General features: G+C 38.3%; 1 protein-coding gene across 12 annotated transcripts in view; it reads right to left on the bottom strand.

The window, feature by feature from the left end:
- Nucleotides 1-19,225, bottom strand: part of MECOM (MDS1 and EVI1 complex locus) — a 627,727-nt gene that overhangs the window by 24,527 nt on the left and 583,975 nt on the right. For 6 of the 12 annotated variants that reach the window (XM_019959853.2, XM_019959835.2, XM_019959855.2 and 3 more), the window contains 5 exons: nucleotides 18,036-18,183; nucleotides 16,604-16,760; nucleotides 10,958-12,314; nucleotides 7,475-7,562; nucleotides 1,744-1,770 (listed from right to left, as the gene is read on the bottom strand). In XM_019959853.2, the coding sequence (XP_019815412.2) occupies nucleotides 1,744-1,770; nucleotides 7,475-7,562; nucleotides 10,958-12,314; nucleotides 16,604-16,760; nucleotides 18,036-18,183 (1,777 nt within the window). The remainder of the gene's footprint in view (nucleotides 1-1,743; nucleotides 1,771-7,474; nucleotides 7,563-10,957; nucleotides 12,315-16,603; nucleotides 16,761-18,035; nucleotides 18,184-19,225) is intronic. The other 6 variants (XM_019959841.2, XM_070792169.1, XM_070792170.1 and 3 more) reach the window with 6 other exon arrangements.

Below are 19,225 nucleotides of genomic sequence, written 5' to 3'. Positions count from 1 at the left end.
TAAAATCTGAACTGTCTTTGTAAGTTGTAGCAGCACTGACCATTTGTATAGGAGACAACACCTTATTCTTAAAGCAGCTAACAGCAAAACTACCAGCAAGTAAAAGTCAACATTAGAAAGGATGAAGACAATGCGGCATGATATTTAAGACAAACCCTTGCCAGGGAAGGCAGACCAAAAAACACTAGAAATAATAAGCCAGGATAACCAAAGAACAATGCTGTCTACTACACAATTTTGCCTAACATGGAAGTCTCTGTCTCTTTGCTCTTACACTGTGGAAAAAAGTGAACTTAAACCTTAAAAGTTGATAGGATGAGAAAAATCCACAATTCCTCACATATTCCACAGAAGAAATAAATGGAAGAATTTCTGGTAAAGGAAAACTAACATCAGATAGAGGAAACAGGTAAGTGCCAAAGTGTTCTCATTTAAAATAATTTATATTTAATGTTATGGTGACTAAGGAAAAAGTGAACTATATTTCAAGATTTCATCCATACTTTAAAATCAGTATAATTCTTAGTGAGGAAGATAATAAAAAAGAAAAAATATATACACTTAGAGGAAATTGTGTAATACATGCTATTTATATACATTTTAATTGTCTCAAGGTTTATTTGGGAGTGAAACATGAATAAATAGTATTCTTTGTATCTTGAATAAAAAATAAAGCTGTCTCCTAGTGATGTCAACTTACTGTATTTGGAAATATTAATTGATCATTGAGGGGAAGGATAAATAGGGAGATTGGGATTGACATATACACATTACTATATATAAAAGTAAATAATTAATAAGAACCTATTGTATAGCACAGGGAACTCTAAACACTCTGCAATGGCCTATATGAGAAAATACTCTAAAAACAAAGAGTGGATATATACGTATGTATATATGATTCACTATGCTGTACACCTGAAACTAACATAACACTATAATCAATATACTCCAATAAAAATATTTTTAACAGTTTAAAAAGAAAGTTGAGGAAGCGAGTTGTTGGTGATGTTGAGTCACTAAGTCATGTCTGACTCTTTGAGCCACCATGGACTAATAGCCCACCAGGTTCCTCTGTCCATGGGATTTCCCAGGTAGGAATATTTTGGAGTGGGTTGCCACTTCCTTCTCCAGGGGATCTTCCAGACTCAGGGATCGAACCCACGTCTCCTGCACTGGCAGGCAGATTTTATACTGCTGAGCCACCAGGAAGCCTGAAGAAATGGGACCCAATGCTAAAAGATATATTCTTTAGATAAAGATTTTTAAACATTTAGTCTTGTGAATCCACACAGCCAGAACCAAGTTCTGCCTGGGTTATATGGATGTGAATTACAATGTCAACTTGGGTCCACACATAAGTTCAGGTTTTATTCTTTTTTAAGGCTTTATCATAAGCATCTTTAACATGCTGGTACAGGCTCCCCCAAATAATTATGGTTTCCACTTAGTGATCCATCTTGAAATCCCTATTAACACACACTCAAGTTCTACATCAAGGTACAATTACTATGGAATGGGTTAGATTTAGAGAATAAACTTTCCGTAAACAATTTATAGACACTAAATGTCCAACCAAAACTGAAAGTATCTTGCAGCTTGACAAAGATGAAAATCTATCTGCTAAAGCTCTATCATTTAAAGGAAAAGAGCTCAGAAATCTCTCTATGGCAATTTATAATATTAGTTGTTTTCCTTTTAATGCTACATTATTTTAGTCAAAAATATAAATAGAAAACTTACCCAAGTTCTCTGATCAGGCAGTTGGAACTGGGAGCAAAATTGAAACAAAAACAAAAAAATTACTTCTGTATAGGTATCTTTATTGCAATCTATCCTTTTGAGAAATTAACATTTATACTAAGTAATTTTTGCTTATCATGTAACTATACCTTGAGTAAAAGCCTTGGTAATGAATATTTTTATAACATGGAGTTTTCTCTATTTACCTCAATTAAATTTTAGAATCAAGGTTATAAACCAGAATGTTCTTTTTCCCAAGAAAGCTAAATACTACTTACTACCAAATCTTAGCAAAATAGATACTTCCTTTTCATTTGTTTCTACTGACTGCAAAACAAGATTCCTAAATTTTACTTTAATAACTAAAATGTAAGCAATTTCCTGAAAAAAAATCTGGTCTCTTATATTTTTACAGCATTAATGACAAAGAAATAAATACTCAAATGTGAATCACTGAGTAACAAAAAGGCAGTGTACTTGGAAATAAACTGGTTTCTATTAGCATGGGACCATCAGCAGTCTGAACGCTAAAGAATAGTAATGAAAAGAACTACAAATATGTAGTTATTTGTGACAATTTATGACAAGACTCACTGGTGAAAATGTCAGTGAATTACTGGGTTGCCCAAAAAGTTTGATTGGGTTTTTCTGTAAGATCTTATGGAAAAATCCGAATGAACTTTTTGGTTAACCCAATAGAAGCTCTACAAGGAAACACAAATGTTATATCTTTAAAAACATCATTTTGCTTGTTTAAAGGGGATATATCTTGCTTTCTTAGGTTACGGTATCTTTAATAAGGAATATATACATTTTTTTGAGAAGGAAACGGCAACCCACTCCAGTGTTCTTGCCTGGAGAATCCCAGGGACGGGGGTGCCTGGTGGGCTGCCGTCTCTGGGGTCACAGAGAGTCGGACACGACTGGAGCGACTTAGCAGCAGCAGCAGCAGCATACACAGTTTTTAAGGATGAAAGATTTACCGCAGAAGAAATCTAACAAAACAAACACTTGTTGAAAGCAAAAGAAAGACGAAGGGCGAAAGACGGAGGGCAAAAGTCTTACGTGATTTTCACATCAATATACACATGAGAACTTGGGAAAAGACCTTAGTCTTTTTCCCAGTTCTTGGAATACTGTAACAAGTAGACACTTTAAATGAAGAAAGTGAAGAGACTTTAAAATGAAGAAAATTAAAAAAGAACGAATAAAGCACAGAAATGGAAGTAAAATAGAGTTTCCATTGTAGATTAACAAAGCCAAACATCTGAAATTGAAATATATAAATAACTAAAAATAACATTTAAAGTACAGGAAAACCAAACAAAGGTATAATTTATAGCCAGTTTTATACTAGTATAATTGCCAAGTGATTCCTATGGCAATTCAAATGAGCTGTCAATGTGAATGCAAAGTACCCAAAATGCAAAGTACCCAATGAAATGGACATGCCAAAGATCACAGGGTAATATCATTTCCTCCATCTCACCTCCTGTGGCTGTCATCTTCTTTTCAAAATTATAATCTAAGACTCCAAATGTAATTTTCAAACACAGAGTCAGGGAGAAACCCTATACTACTTATTTCAGCCTTATGTTAAACTAACTTATTTATAAGAGAAAAATAGAAAGTGAAATAGTGCTCTAGTGGCCTGACAGAGCAAATATACTTCTCTAAGAACTGAACTGAGAGGAATTTAAATCCTAAGAATGATAAAGCCAGTATTTATCTTTTGATTCTGATGTATATGTTCCTATATGTTTTCTGTATTTTTGTCAAGAATTTTAAAAATACAGATTTTCTTCTAAAAGGCAGTAAAATGGCCTAATAATTTTTTTTCAATAAAATTTAATAAATATCCAACTTATTTGTATAAGTGAAAATCAAAGTTTTAGTTGCTCAGTCTTGTCCGACTCTTTGCGACCCGATGGACTGTAGCCTGCCAGGCTCCTCTGTGCTTGGGATTCTCCAGGCAAGAATACTGAAGTGGGTTGTCATTCCCTTCTCCTGGGGATCTTCCAACCCACAGATCAAACACTGGTCTTCTGCATTGCAGGCAGATTGTTTACCATCTGAGTGAAGTGTCAACTTTCATTGATTAGTAACTATGTACAGGGGAGGCAGGCCGGGGGCGGGGGGACAGAGTACAAAGACATACAAAAATTGTAAAATTTTACAATCAGAGAATACCACTACAAAGCATTGACATATCTATCTATTTATAGGTTTTCCTTAAAGCATGGAAAACATGTGATCTCCTTTTAATTATTATAACAATCCTAAGAAATAGATAGAGGTAGATAACCCTGAGATAAATAACATTATTCTTATTCTGAAGTTAAGGATATAGAAGCCCCAGAGGGACCATCTGATTTGCTCCAAAATACTTTAAATGAAAACTGAAGTTGTGAATGGTCTTAACCAAGCACGTATCTACCTACAAAACGATGGCAAGCCCTGGGTGCAGAGGAGGCATGTCCTTTCATTTTGGTGGAATGCTTTGGTGTCCAACAAGGAAGCACCAAGAACACAGCAAGCATCCTTTCAGGTATTTCTAGATACTGATGTATCTCCACCAAAGAAACTGGGCTCAGGGGATGGCAGGAGGGTATTTTACTGATACTTATTCATAGTCAAAACAGAATACTTCTGCATCCAATAATAAAGAGAGCTTTTCCACCTCTAGATCCTTCCACATGCCAAAGTGAAGTGAAAGTGAAGTCGCTCAGTCGTGTCCAACTCTTTGTGACCCCATGGACTGTAGCCTACCAGGCTCCTCTGTCCATGGGATTTTCCAGGCAATAGTCCTGGAATAGATTGCCATTTCCTTCTCCACAGGATCTTCCCAACCCAGAGATCGAACCCGGGTCTCCTGCATTGTAGACAGACGCTTTACCTTCTGAGCCACCAGGCTAGTCCTAAATAATAAGTAGTAAAGCCTGTTCTAAAACAGTTATTTCTGGCCCCAAATCCTAGGCAGTTTCTCTTTGTTTTAATTTGTTTGTTTGTTTGTGGGAAGGTGGATCCTGAGGCTGTGATGGAATTGATACAGTACTAGAAAGAACAAAAATTTCTGCCGAAACTTCAGAACATATGAGGCAGATTTTCTGAAAGAACAGTCCTCTTGTGCGTGCTCAGTCATGTCTGACTCTGCAGCTCCATGGACTGTAGCCCACCTGGCTCCTCTGTCCATGGGATTTTCCAGGCAAGAATACTGGAGAGGGTTTCCATTTCCTTCTCCAGGGGATATTCCCAACCCAGGGATCAAACCTGAGTCTCCTTTGTCTCCTGCATTGCAGGTGGATCTGCTGAGCCATCAGGGAAGCCTAAAGTCTGAAAGGACAGACTGCTCTGAAGGCTTGACGAAAATTGAGGGGCCTGAACATCTCTCAGGTGACACTCTGTATGCCCTCTGTATCTCAGTGACATACAGCCATTACACACAAAAACAGCCACAGTGGTTATCAAAATAATGAAATATTTCTGTGGTCAGTGATAAATAGCCTTTGCCCCAACTATCCTGAATGTCCTCCTGCTGCCCAGGCCTCCTCCCAAAAGACCCTTCAAACAGCCCACCAGCCAGCAACCAAAGCATGAACAGTTGGCCAGCAAGGGCTTCTAAGACCCAGATCCCCAATGCCAGGAGCCCATTCTGATTGATCAGTATTCATGACATATGATGTGTTAAATATTTTACTGATCACTATTGGGTACTATTCTTACAGTAACATGCAGCAATAGTTAGTCTCATATAACAAGACATGACATTCTGGTGTGGGAAGGACACCCTCTACTACTGTGCTCCCATAGGTACTTTTTCAGTGATCTGAGTGGGTGATTGCTATATTCCCAAGCTCTATACACATGCCTCATCTTTTGCTATCCTTTGTCAATTTTGAGAATATTAAAACATATCAGATTTTCTTATATCATTTGATTAAAAATATGCATATACTACATTTACAACAGCTACATGCACATGTAAAGATGTTAGTAGACAAAACTCCCCATTTTCTGAACCAGTAAATTTGCCTCAGCTAGCTAGAAATCTTTGAATTTCACAGAAGATAGGGATCTTATGCCCACTCCTTCATCAAATAAGCAAGGAAACTAAAAGCCAGGTTGACTGAGTCACTCAAAGACACTGAATCCTGGCTTTTTTTTTTTTTTTTTTTATCTCCCTTAAACTACGTACCCACAGCACTTGATTCTGAAATGATTAGTTACTAGATTTTAAAGATAGTTAGAATATAAAATAGATTGATTTATTGTAATTAAAACTGTAATGAAATTTAATACATTTTAATTACAGTTATAAGGATAACTATAGTATCCTTATAAGCATTTAATTAGAAAGTTATCAAGAGAGATACACTTTTTGTATAATATCTGACACAAAAATGCATTTTATGCTCAAGTTTATTAGCCCACGAGACCAACAAGTGCAATTCAGATCAATCTAAATGTAGAAAATAAGTACCTGATAAACATTTACTGTTTTAGAACTTGGTTTCCATAAAATAATTTAAGAAATTCCTTAGTTTTCTACACAAAATGAATACTAACTGGAATATTTCTAACCCTTTTCATACTAAATCATATATTGTTTCAGGTTAAAACAGAGAGAATTTTTGAGCAATGACAGATCTCTCCACTCAACCCAGAATATGGTATTTCAGCCCTCATACTTTATTGTCCAGAATTTGGGAAAGTACTTTTAAAAATGAAGAAAGAAGCAGTAGCAGAGAGGGTGAGGGTGAGGAGTGGGGTAAAGAGTCATATTCCAAGATGATTAAATTTAATTGTTTCATAGCTTTCTGTAATATAGCTTGCATAGACTTTTCCACCGATTTTATCAGAGAAGCATAAGTTTTGGTTTGTATATATTGGAACAGAACAAATCAGTTAACTCTGTTGTCAAACAGTTTCATAAAAGTATTGCTTATTGCCTATAAGGAGCTTGTACCCTTAATAATCAGTAAATTAAAAATATATATATCATTAAGAAATCAGATTCGAGATGTTTATATATTCCTTCTTTCAATATAATTCTCCACACTTTAATTGATATGTAAACTAGTTTTTTTTTAATGACCAAAAATGTGGGGACATAAAGATGAACCAATTAAATGGCACTGCTCTATATTTTCTTTGCAGTGAGAAATTATACATATTTTGATAAATGGACACAACTCCATCCAGCAAATAGCTCTGTGTATTGTGGTGAATTCTTCTGCAATTACAGAACTTTGCTGGAATGCCCAGTGGTCTCTAGATAAATTCCTTCACCCTCTATGGTAATAACTTGTCAGGTAGACTCATTTCCTGTTTTTATCTAAGCACTAAAAGAACACAAATGACCTTCGTGAGTTTGGGACAAATTGCACAGTGATCCATTTCTTAAAATCGCAAATTTTTAAACATGAAAGACAACTTCAATATTTAATTTCTTAACTGAATTTTGCTCACTCCAAAATACGCTTTAGCTCAGTAAGTACTTAATAGAGAATAACTTAACACTGAAACCATATTATTTTTACATATATATATACTGACTACTTTTTCTTTAAGAAGTTTGGATTTTAATTCTGCTAGAATTTCCTGTGTTCTCCTACACCAGCGTCATAGGAAATCCTAATGTTCTCAAGATTTCTTTCATTTCATTGCACCTGCTTTTTCAGGATCAACAAGTTAGTTTACAAGCTTGAAGTCTCAAATTCAAAATACTTACTTGTGGGTGAAATAAGAATCCTGGAGAAGGCCTCAAGTATTTCTCTTTTAAAGCTTCAAGTGGGTCAGTTAGTTTTCTTTTCTCTACTCTGAAAGGTTAAAATTAGATTTTGGAGAAGAATCAGTCTCACAGATCAATCCCTGCATAATCGCTGACATTTAAAACAGCTAACAATAAAGCAAATGGTAGGTTGCCGGGAAGCACACTAATAAAAAAATAAAGACATCTGTTTCAGTTCTTGAAGAATACTCGTGGCACTTCTAGGTGCTCAAAGAAAGAAGGTCCTTTTTAAAATGGAAAAATCCTATTGAATGAGTAGTAACACTAATAATAATGAGAAGGAAATGTTAAAAACGAAGTCATGAAATCAGGGGCATCGCTCACAAGTTTGTATCTTTCCATTGCTAATGTAGACAGAAATGCTGGCTGATTTTTCAAAAGCAGGTGAAGAAGGTTCACTTTGAAAATTAAAGTCATTTTCTATCAATAAGGTGCTCCCACAAATCATCATTCTATTTTTTCACATTTATGAATCCCAGCAGGAGACTTTCTAAGCCTACTACACACCCTGCTAGCCGCTGCTGCTGATAAATAGGGTAGGTGAAAGAGGGGTGGTCAGAAGAGGATAATGAACTTTTTGAAGATAATTTAGAAGTGTTTGCCATTCTATTTTTTATTAAGCATATAGGAAATGACATCGTGGATTGAATTAACTTCTTTCACCAACTGTTGGTGATTTCATTTTAAAAAATATTCAGTAAGTATACTTTTAAAATAGTTTCAAACTGAAAAGAAGCAGCTTCTCTAAGTCGCTTCAGTTGTGTCCAACTCTTTGCAACCCTACGGACTGCGGCCTGCCAGGCTCATCTGTCCCTGGGATTCTCCAGACAGGAATAATGGAGTGGGTTGCTGTGCCCTCCTTCAGGGGAATCCTCCTGACTCAGGGATGAAAGCCGGGTCACCTGCACCTCCTGCATTGGCAGCCGGGCTCTTTACCTCTAGCGCCACCTGGGAAGCCCAGAAGCAGCTTCGACTTCTTGAAGCTGCGTATATGTCAGGCTTTACATATACTCTTTCACTTATTGAAATCAGTGCCGTTATACCCATTTTATGGATGAATAAAACTTTCAGACATGAGAAAGCTGAGATTTCAACCCGGGTCTTACACTAAAACTGGGTTTAGGTCTTTTATGAGTTTGGTGAAATGAGATGCCTAAAGCCACAAGTGAAACTGTTGTACCAGAGAGAAGACTGAGATTAGAGTAAGCAGGTGGAAGGCTGGGAGATGACGGAGAAGAGTGGAAGGGGTATGCGGATGAACTGGAAGTTCATTGCCATTGGGAGGGTCTAAGTTAGATATGCAGATGACACCACCCTTATGGCAGAAAGTGAAGAGGAACTAAAAAGCCTCTTGATGAGAGTGAAAGAGGAGAGTGAAAAAGTTGGCTTAAAGCTCAACACTCAGAAAACAAAGATCATGGCATCCGGTCCCATCACTTCATGGGAAATAGATGAGGAAACAGTGGAAACAGTGTCAGACTTTATTTTTGGGGGCTCCAAAATCACTGCAGATGCTGACTGCGGCCATGAAATTAAAAGACGTTTACTCCTTGGAAGAAAAGTTATGACCAACCTAGATAGCATATTCAAAAGCAGAGACATTACTTTGCCAACAAAGGTCCGTTTAGTCAAGGCTATGGTTTTTCCTGTGGTCATGTATGGATGTGAGAGTTGGACTGTGAAGAAAGCTGAGCACCGAAGAATTGATGCTTTTGAAGTGTGGTGTTAGAGAAGACTCTTGAGAGTCCCTTGGACTGCAAGGAGATCCAAGCAGTCCATTCTAAAGGAGATCAGCCCTGGGTGTTCCTTGGAAGGAATGATGCTAAAGCTGAAACTCCAGTACTTTGGCCACTTCATGCAAAGAGTTGACTCATTGGAAAAGACTCTTATTCTGGGAGGGATTGGGGGCAGGAGGAGAAGGGGACGACAGAGGATGAGATGGCTGGATGGCATCACCGACTCGATGGACGTGAGTTTGAGTGAACTCCGGGAGATGGTGATGGACAGGGAGGCCTGGTGTGCTGCAATTCATGGGGTCACAAAGAGTCAGACACGACTGAGTGACTGAACTGAACTGAACTGAACTGAAGAAAGAAAGCTTGAGAAATTATCTTCCAAAGGGCTGAGACATATCACTGAATTGGAAATACAACCTTACTCACTGTGTGTAATATATAAGCTACACACAAAATATGGAAGACCTGTCCCTCCCTCCCTTCTTTTTCTTTCTCTGTAAAAGAACTGCCACATAAAAGAAAATACAGTCACTGGGTGGGCAGGGAGGTGGGCGGGGGAGTGCTCAACATGGTAATGATGCCTTTGAGACGTTTTTGTTTTGTCCTTTCCTATGCCCCTTGTCGTGTTCAAGTAGGGGTAGTCCTTAATGAACTGGTAAGGTTTCTTGGTTAACTTATGTAATAAAGGTAGAAAAAGAGTTTGAAGTGAAAAAGCTTTGCAGCTCTGGTACCTACCAAGTTATAGGTGCTCAAAAAAATACTGTGAATGAAGAAATTGAACAAAACTGTCTTCTGATTAAAAAAAAAAATTAGGCAAAAATATCAAATACTGCCAGCTTAAATCAGTCCAATAAAAAATTGTCTACATTTTCCATTAACTCTTAACAATGTTCATGATTTGAATGAGAAAGTAAATGTGAAAATGCTCGGTAATATTTAAAATATATCGTAAGCACTGTTATTGTTGTTTCTACACTTTGAAGAAAACTAGTATTTAACAACTGAATCATTCTGAATGGTCCAGTGTTAACTGAGAACTGGACCTAAGAGCCTTTTTATTAAGTATATATTTCCCCGCCCTAAAAAATTTTGGATGCAAAGGAAATTGAATAATGCAGGCATTAGACACAGATGTGTTTTTAAGCCGATCATTCACATCATTTACAAAGCATTTTTGTGATCAATATTTCATTTACAGGGGGCTTCTAAGAGATTTCCTTAGAAACAGAATAGGACCAGCACTTATTAAGGTCTGTGTTGGTAGCTTAATAAAGAATAAACTCTCACCCTGTCCTATTTCATTCCAAATAACCTGACCCATTTAAGTACCCACACATATTTGCATTAATCCTTCAGGAGCCTCATTCTTCCGCCACTTGACAACTTGCTTTAAATATGGCTTTCCCATATTTTCCACTTAAAAAAAAATGTGTTTAAAAATAAATTTATTGTCAAGGGAAAGAACTCCATGGGTCTATTCCAAAACCCCAAATTCAGAGACATCCAAAAATAAGTCCAAACCTAATGAGTTGACTTTCTGAATAAAAAATGAATTCACCAGATCAAACAACTTTACTCTGTTTTATAACAATAATAAAAAATGGTTTGTTAAAAGTCGTAACTTTAGAGTATAAAAACCACCTTTTGTTTGTCCGTCCACACTTAGCGGTCTCCCAACCTCCCTTACCTGTAAATAGGGTCCATAAAGAAAGGAGTGGGTCTAGCATGCTGTAAGGAACCATCGGATGCTGGTCTTGGTTCAATGTTGCCTCCTTTCTTCTCCCCAAACACGTGGTTTTTACGAGGCTCAGTCAGCTTGGTCCCACTGGCTCTACTCCTACTGCCCATACTTAGATCCAGGGGCTGGTCTTGGCTTGCAGCCGGGGTCGCTGAAGGCTTGGCAGGTACTGGGGTTAAGGGCTTCTCGTCCTTGCGTTTAGTGGTGAGATCAAAGGGAGACTCAGAGCTTCCCTTCTGCAGTTTCTTTACTTCACTTGGTGATTGGGGCTCCATTTTCAAAGGTAACGATCTCAAGTCTCTATCAGGAAATGGGTACATTGATTGAGAGAATGCTGGAAAAAATGGGAGGGGAAACATGGAAGGGTAAGGTAAAGCTCCAACTTTTTTGTCTTGCAGCCCCACCAGTCCTGTTGAACCAAAGTATTTTTCAGCAATAGAAGCAATAGCCTTTATAGAATCATTCACAGCTCCTGACACCGCAGTCTGCTCCTCTAAAGATGGTGAGAAAATGGAATGATTGCTGTATTCTTTCTTATTATGTATTGAAGCCAGATTCTGAAGAGGGCTTACTTTGTCTTTGAACATTTTACCATTTTCTTTAAATTTCTCTTTATCACTTTCAATGTCACTTTCCAGATCAGAGCCCGAGGTTGTTTCCAGGTCACTGCCACTTGGCGTACTGACATCATCAAGGTCACTACTCTCTGACTGGTCACTGATTTTCTCAAGGGGCCTCTCTTCAGAGGACCTCTCGGGCTGGAGCTCCACTGGCTTATTGTCCCCTACAGGTGGGTGTTTAGATAGTGCCTTCAAAATATCCTGTGTAGCTGGCAGTATCTGAGGATGTGTCATGAGGGGACTTTGACTTTTGTTTGTCTGTTCAGTACTTGACAGTCCTTTAACAGGAGAACTAGCAGGTATCAAAGGAGGCCTGTGGTACAAGCCGGAAGGAAACAGACCAGGGAAGCTAAAAGAAAATCCAGGAGCTGTTGGAAAGGTAAGACCAGCAGGATGCCTATTGGCGCCAAAATAGTCAGCAAGGCCCGGGTTGGCATGACTCATATTAACCATGGACGTTTTATCCATAGCTGGGGTTCCAGGAAGTGAAATGCCTTGGCCAAAAAATCCACCTGCCGCAAAATGGTTCTTGCCCTCACAAAACCTCCTGTGTTTATTTAAGGAAGACGTAGTGCTGAACATTTGTCCACAGTCTTTGCACTTGATTTGGGTTCTGCAATCAGCATGCATGCGCTTATGACGACAAAGGTTTGAAAACTGAGTATAGGATTTATGGCAGACCTCACCTGTGTGCAAACAACAAAAAAGAATCTCAGGCTTTATGGCAATTGCTTCTGAATTTAGCAAGTATCACAAGTGGTTTACCCCAAATTTCAATTAGGAAGCCAGGAAAAGACGTTGGAGGCACCAAAGTGGTGCTCCAAACACAGAAAACCCCATTTCACTAGATTCCAAAGCAAGGCATCCAACCTGACAAATGTCTTGAGACAGCACAAATATTTCATATAAATATATATAAATATTTGTCACCCCCACTACATCATATTTTGCATCATATTTGTGTATTCAAATATTTATTAAAAAGTCAAATTCCAGCATGCACTGATTTCCCAACCCAATGACGACACCAGCAGAATCTTTACAACATAAATTCTTAAGATCTGCTAAACATGAAACAGAACAGGAATCCCTTTAAAATTTTAGACCATTTATAGATTTCTATATTGTAAGCACTAACACAAAAGAAAACAGCCTTCCCCTCCCCCAGAAACTTCACCTTTATTCCCTCTTCCCTCGGGGAAAAAGCCTGTGACTGCTCTACCATTATTTAATTTGTATTATATCATATGCTCTCATCATTCACACATCAAAGCCACACAACAATGCACATTGTGTATTCTGAGGCATTTTTAACAATCATTTTCATGATTTGAGAAAGACTGACATAATTTACAATGGCGCTATTTTAAGCCTGCAAAGGAAACTAAATTGAATGTAGCCCATCCTGCATTGCTGGTTCCCATGAACTATGAGCACGTCCTCCGACTTCCCCTCACACCAGTGGTTGTGCTAACCTTCCTGCATTTATGAAACCCCGTCCTTGGGAAACATGTCCACTTGTTGTCATATCTTCACGGGTTATCTTGGGGCTTGACTCGTATGCGGTACTGCCAGCTACGACAAGCAGGGGAGAGTGCATGGAATGCTCGAATCCAGTCAGGGTTCAGTAGTGGGTGCAGCTGGAAATAACCCTCTTCCCCCAGAATTTGCCAAAAAGGTAGAACATCTTCTTTCTTATATATGTCTGAACAGATCTAAATATATTTTAAGATCAAACTCCTTGACCCTTAATAGCTCCTTTGCTATGTAGGAATCCCACTTACTCCACAGTCCGGCAAGATTATAGTATCCATTTCCCAAGTATCACATTTTTACGTTACTTTACTAAAGATGAGTCCCCTTTACGTGTGACCTTACTTTCATGCTTCTGTTCACGTTAATCCATGCAGAAACATGATATGCCTTGTTAATAATTGTTGAAACAAATATAAGAAATCAAATTGAAGATAAAACGCAACATTTATTTCTTTCATGTGATGACTGCCTTTAAACTCCTAAGTCAAAACAATAACAACTAAAAAAAAAAAAATTCAAAGAAGATTTTATGAACCTTCAGTCATGCAGAATTCATCTGGAACTTCAGTTATCCCCCACACCACCAAACAGGAAGTACCAAGTGATTCCATATCTATTTCTTTTACTACTAACAATTAAAATGCATTGCTACACATATCAATTGTGCTTAGTAACATTACAGGAGCTTTCAGCTGTGGGATGATTCATAACATTGTAGAGACTAAAACATGCATTTTAACGGGAAGAGAAAACGTGAGTTATTTGTTTTCAAGTCATTCTACTGGAATATTCAACAGAGTGTGCTTTAAAAAGATATACTAGTTAACCATATACAATAAATACACATACTATTTAAATTCTTTGATATAATAATTAAAACCATATGAACTAGAGGGTAGAAACATGAGACTTTCACTAGTTATACTAATTCAGCTATGAGAAATAACAAGAAATAGTAAATAAAATGATGGAATTCTAAACGTGCACTCATTACAAAAGTAACACCCCTCCTCTGGGCCATTAAAAGTCATTGAGAAAATATCCCGATGGGTGTTCGAACAAGGTGTAAGGTTTTGAAAGGTTTGTAATATTTTGGCAAAGAAATATTGCTCTCTACACTTCTTCCTAACAGCGAGAGAGGTTTCAGAAAATCAAGAGTTCCTCTATATGGGAGTAACAGAAGGTGCATCTGACTTTCTGGTTGGAGGCTCTATCACACTGACAAACAGTATTTCTATCAGGTCTCCAGAACTTAGAATCTGGGATGTCTCCATCGGCAGAGGCTTTGTTTTTCTCACTTGAAGGCCAAGCCTGGCCCACCACAAACCACCAAGCCTGCAGGTAAGGGGCTCAGCTGATGCTGAAGTCTATGCTGTACTGTAATTTTCTCAGTAATAAGGAATTAGCCAGCAGTTAACATTGAATGTTTCTACTTATTAAACAAATTAAGAGGTATTTTGAATATATTCAGCCTATTAGAGCATGTGGTTTCTATTTGGGAAGGCTGGAGGTTTCTGTAAAGGCAGTGAGTAATTACCTTAGCGCTGGTGACTCTGGGCTCAAGCTTGGCGGTACACTGTAACAAGAGACAGTTGCCATAAACACACCAGTGGGGGTAAAGCGTGGTGTGTGGCCTTCTGGTGAGAAACAGATATCAACTCTAGGTGAACCTCCTCCACTCCAAAGTCTCCACACCAACTCCTCTTTTGTTCTGAAATTACATGGCTATTATTCATAATTACCCTATGGTCCTCTGTCAGATTTTATATTTGAAGAATGCCATCTGCTATTTAAATTTACCAATAATTACTGAAAATACAGTCATGGGAAATAGGTCTGCACAATCTGATTGGGAAAGGATACCCTATCGTGTTTTAAAGTGAAACACTTGACTTCAACACAATTAAAATTCCATATCCCAGAATCTTAGATGATAGGAATTTCTATTTTTTGACTTTTAAACAGTATTGAAAGCATTAAATGGGTGATGATAATTTGTGTGATCAATTCCTCTCTATTTCCCACCAAAACATAAATGTATCAAAATGTATTTCTGAAAAGTCAGAAATAAATGAATTATGTATGCCTGCAGTACCTGTAAGTACATTTTTAGGGCATTACGACCTCGAGTCAGGAATGTCTTTTTGAGACAAGAAGTCTAAAATTTCCATTGTATATTTTATTTCCCATGACTTTCAACAGAGCTTCCTCAAGAGAGAATAGAGCACCCTTTTGTTTCTCTGCTAGTCCTTTTCAATCCACCCAGGGAACAGAAGAACATACGAGCAAAACGGGATGCTAGCGTAAGCTGGAAAGGGAAAGAAAAGCTCTCATGGGGCTTGGAAACACAAAAGAGAGCTGTGCAAAGGTAGAAAGGAGGTGTGTTAGTCTCTGGCATCTCCATGTTGGCACTGAAAACTAGGTTTTTTTCCATCAGGTCCCGTAGTAGTGTCTCATATACCTATTACAAACCATCAAGTAGCTGTCAGAAAAACTGTTTTGCAAGGATTCCCAAGTCAGAGGATTTGCCAACTCCTGAGTATGCTTCATCCAGGCCTGTGCTTATCTGGATCCAAAACCTGTCTTGAAGTTTGTAACACAGCTCAGTGACTCACTGTGTTTATATGCCCCGCTGAGCCATGGAGAAGCCCAGAGTTGTTGCCCAGATGGACTGAGAACAACTGATTTTCCATATGAAACATTTCAGCACAATACAGAGAACAGGGGCGGGTGGACAAGAGAAGAAGCAAAAGAGGGCTGAGGTGGACCTGTCCCAAAGACCTTGGTTACAGGGACAGTCTAGGTAGGTGGTCAGATTGATTGTTCCCTGAAAATACACTGTCTGTAAATTTGCTTGAGTGCATGGGGTTAGAGACGCAGCATGTCTAGCATCAAAGCAAAAGTGTTCTGCTTTTCAAGTAACTGAGAACTACTGATCTGCAACCTATGATCAACAACAAAGGGTAGATTAAAGGGTCTTTTATTCCCCCTATCCCTTCCCCACACCCTCCACACACACAGTCCTAAACCTACTTGCCAGATGAGGTTCTTCTAGCTCTTTCTGACCCAGAACAGGTTTTTCTCACTTCATTTTGTCTAGTGTATCTGTGATTTGCTGTTTTACAAACCACACACATTTCCAACACAACAAATCTCACAACCTGGGGGACTTCCTTGACATTATTTAACAATGTGTCTTTTCTCTACCTGTTACTGATCCCATCTAAAAGAAAACACCCCAGGGATCATAGGCAAAATACCACAGATCTGGTTATAAAAGATTATCTCATCATAGAAAATAGCCTGACTAGATGAGACCGTAAATTGCTAATGCAGAGGCCCCCTCATTCAGGGCCACGCATGGCTCACTCTCCTGGTCACAGAGCTTTTCGGATGAGAGACAAATGCAGGAAAGGGGGCTGGAGTGTTGAAAACTTACAGATAAAGGGCTTCACACTGCTGTGGATGTGCTTGTGTTGTTTGAGGCCCGACGAAGTGGCAAACGTTTTGCCACACTCGGGGCACGCGTGGGCCCGGGCACCAACATGCTGAGAGCGGATGTGCCGCTGAAGGTTGCTAGGGTCCGTGAAAACCTGCTAGGAAATGAGTACTGATTAATCAAGAAACTTAATTCTAGGACACAAGAAAGAAGACCAGGAATGACTCAAGAAGGGATTGTGTGTGTCTGTTTAGTTTTTGTTTGTTTTCCCCAAAGACCAAAAGAAGGTCATATTTCCAAAGTGTGAGCCTCTCGAGGGTCAGGACTGTAAATTATTCAGCTCTGTAGACTTAGCACAAGTATCCATTAGTATCAGTTGAACGAAATAATTAATGGCATTATTAAAGCATTTTCAAGGTCTTCTTGATCCTATTTAGAGTGAATGGAATTGAATAATAAAATACAAGCCATGATATTATTTAAAATGGTGTACTATTTCCATCCTTTAAACAAAGATGTACAAAACTGGATGGATTTTGCCTAAAGCGTCCCAAATCTACTCGAGGAGTTCCCTTAGGGGTTAAATTCTAACACTGTGTTTTATTAAGTAACCATTAAACTAAAATGGTTCCTTTGGACATTGTACTAAAAAACAAACAAACAAAAAAAGGAAATAGGGTAAACAAAAAGCTACCCACACATCTGGAAGCAAAATACGTCTAAAGATAGTGTCAAATGTCACAATTTCCACATACGAAAAGATATTCAAATATCATGAAAATTTTTTGAAAAGAGAAATCAATTTTCATGACACCAGGACATCTTTTAGTTAATTGAGGAACATGAAAATTTAATGACGTGAATTGCTGTTCCCATAGTTAAGAGTAATGGTCAAGGTGAAGTGTTTTCAATTCGCTCTTACATTGTTCAGCCCAGGTCACTAAGGAACTCCACTTTTAATTAGAACCAAGTCATAATTTATAGTGGGGACTTGGTGGAAAAATCTGCAAGTATAGGAGTCTCCCATTCTTTCTGACTAGGCATTCAGAAACTGTATGTAACTCCACACAAATTGCTATTAGAAGAAATCAGTAATGTGCATGGGATAAAATGTTCATTCTCCATAAAGCTATAAAACAACCCCACTCTGGAAAGCCAGTAGCGGAACCAGGAATTTACCAAGGATGTCTGACACCTAGTTCTGGAACTTACCATTAAGCCTTACTTCCTCCCTTACAAAAATAAAAGGGTACCCACTAAGTGTTTTTGTACACTGTACTAATGCCTTGCAGCATACAACACTCAGTCTACTTTTCTCAAGATATTTATAGCTTCCCTTCTCACGGCCTGCTTTTACATATCGCAGCAAATGATGGATTAGGAGAGAGCAGGACGACAGAGAGAGGCCAAGCAGTCTGCAAGTTCACTGTACCTTGGCGCAGTTCTCACATTCATAGTGCTTTCCACTGTCATGTGACATCTGGTGGCGAATTAAATTGGACTTCCAGTTAAATGCTTTGGGACACTGATCGCACTTGTATTCCCTCTCTTCAGTATGTGACAACATGTGTTTCTCCAAGCTGTTAAGAGAATAATTGATTTAACAGCACATGGTGACTAAGAACACATTAATAAACAGAAAGTCATTTTCTTACTAATCCAACTGGCAATTAAAGAAAGCAGAGGGAAAGGAGTTGAGGCAGGGAAGAAACAGAGGAAACAGGCTTGCAATAGACAAAAGTACATTTTATATTCCCTGGACTGTGCCTCTCAGCAATACAGAGAAGTGCCCCTGTTGTTAAAAAAATAAATCTGATTCAGCTAGCAGGAATTAGGTGCCAATTTAGGGGCATGATAAACAACTAGCTGTTTGTCCAGTTCTGGATTCATTACACAATTCTAACTGCAACACGTACTGCTGTTACCCACTTAATTCAAACACAAACACTCAAACCAAAAACATTGAAAGACTGCTTAAGAATATGCAGGAAGCTATCCTATCTAACGTATATAATTGCTACATTGACAAAGGCACTTTTATTCCTACCTATATTACCAATGGGAAAGTGAACTGTAAGTGAACTATTCAACAAGCCACTTCTTAATACAACCAATATAATAGATGGTCGCTTACGGACCGATGAATAAATATACAAGTGCGTAGATAAGGTTGGATGGCATCTTCGATGCAATGGACATGAACTTGGGCAAACTGTGGGAGATGGTGAAGGACAGGGAGGCCTGGCGTGCTGCAGTTCATGGGGTGGCAAAGAGTGGGACACAACTGGGCGACTGAACAACAATATAGAAGTAGCTATAGACACTGATGGAAACACTACCTAGAGAGAATATGTATGTATGTATCTTATAACCTAAGGTCATATATACATATACAGCCTATGAAATAGTGAGGAAAGAAAAGTATATCACACTGTAAGCAGATGCACTTGTACAGTCCCGCCAAAGAAAAACAGGGTTAGAATTTTCCCACAAGTATAGCGTCTCTGTTTTAAAACTTAAAATATTTTACCTTCTCAAGTGTTTCCCTGTCTCACTAAAATTTGAATACAAAATCTTCATGAATATAATGAAAATTAAGTATTAAAGATAATGGGTAATCTG

This window comes from Bos indicus, chromosome 1 (genome assembly GCF_029378745.1).
Source record: "Bos indicus isolate NIAB-ARS_2022 breed Sahiwal x Tharparkar chromosome 1, NIAB-ARS_B.indTharparkar_mat_pri_1.0, whole genome shotgun sequence".
Taxonomy (NCBI): domain Eukaryota; kingdom Metazoa; phylum Chordata; class Mammalia; order Artiodactyla; family Bovidae; genus Bos; species Bos indicus.
This window is presented reverse-complemented; position numbering and strand designations above follow the sequence as displayed.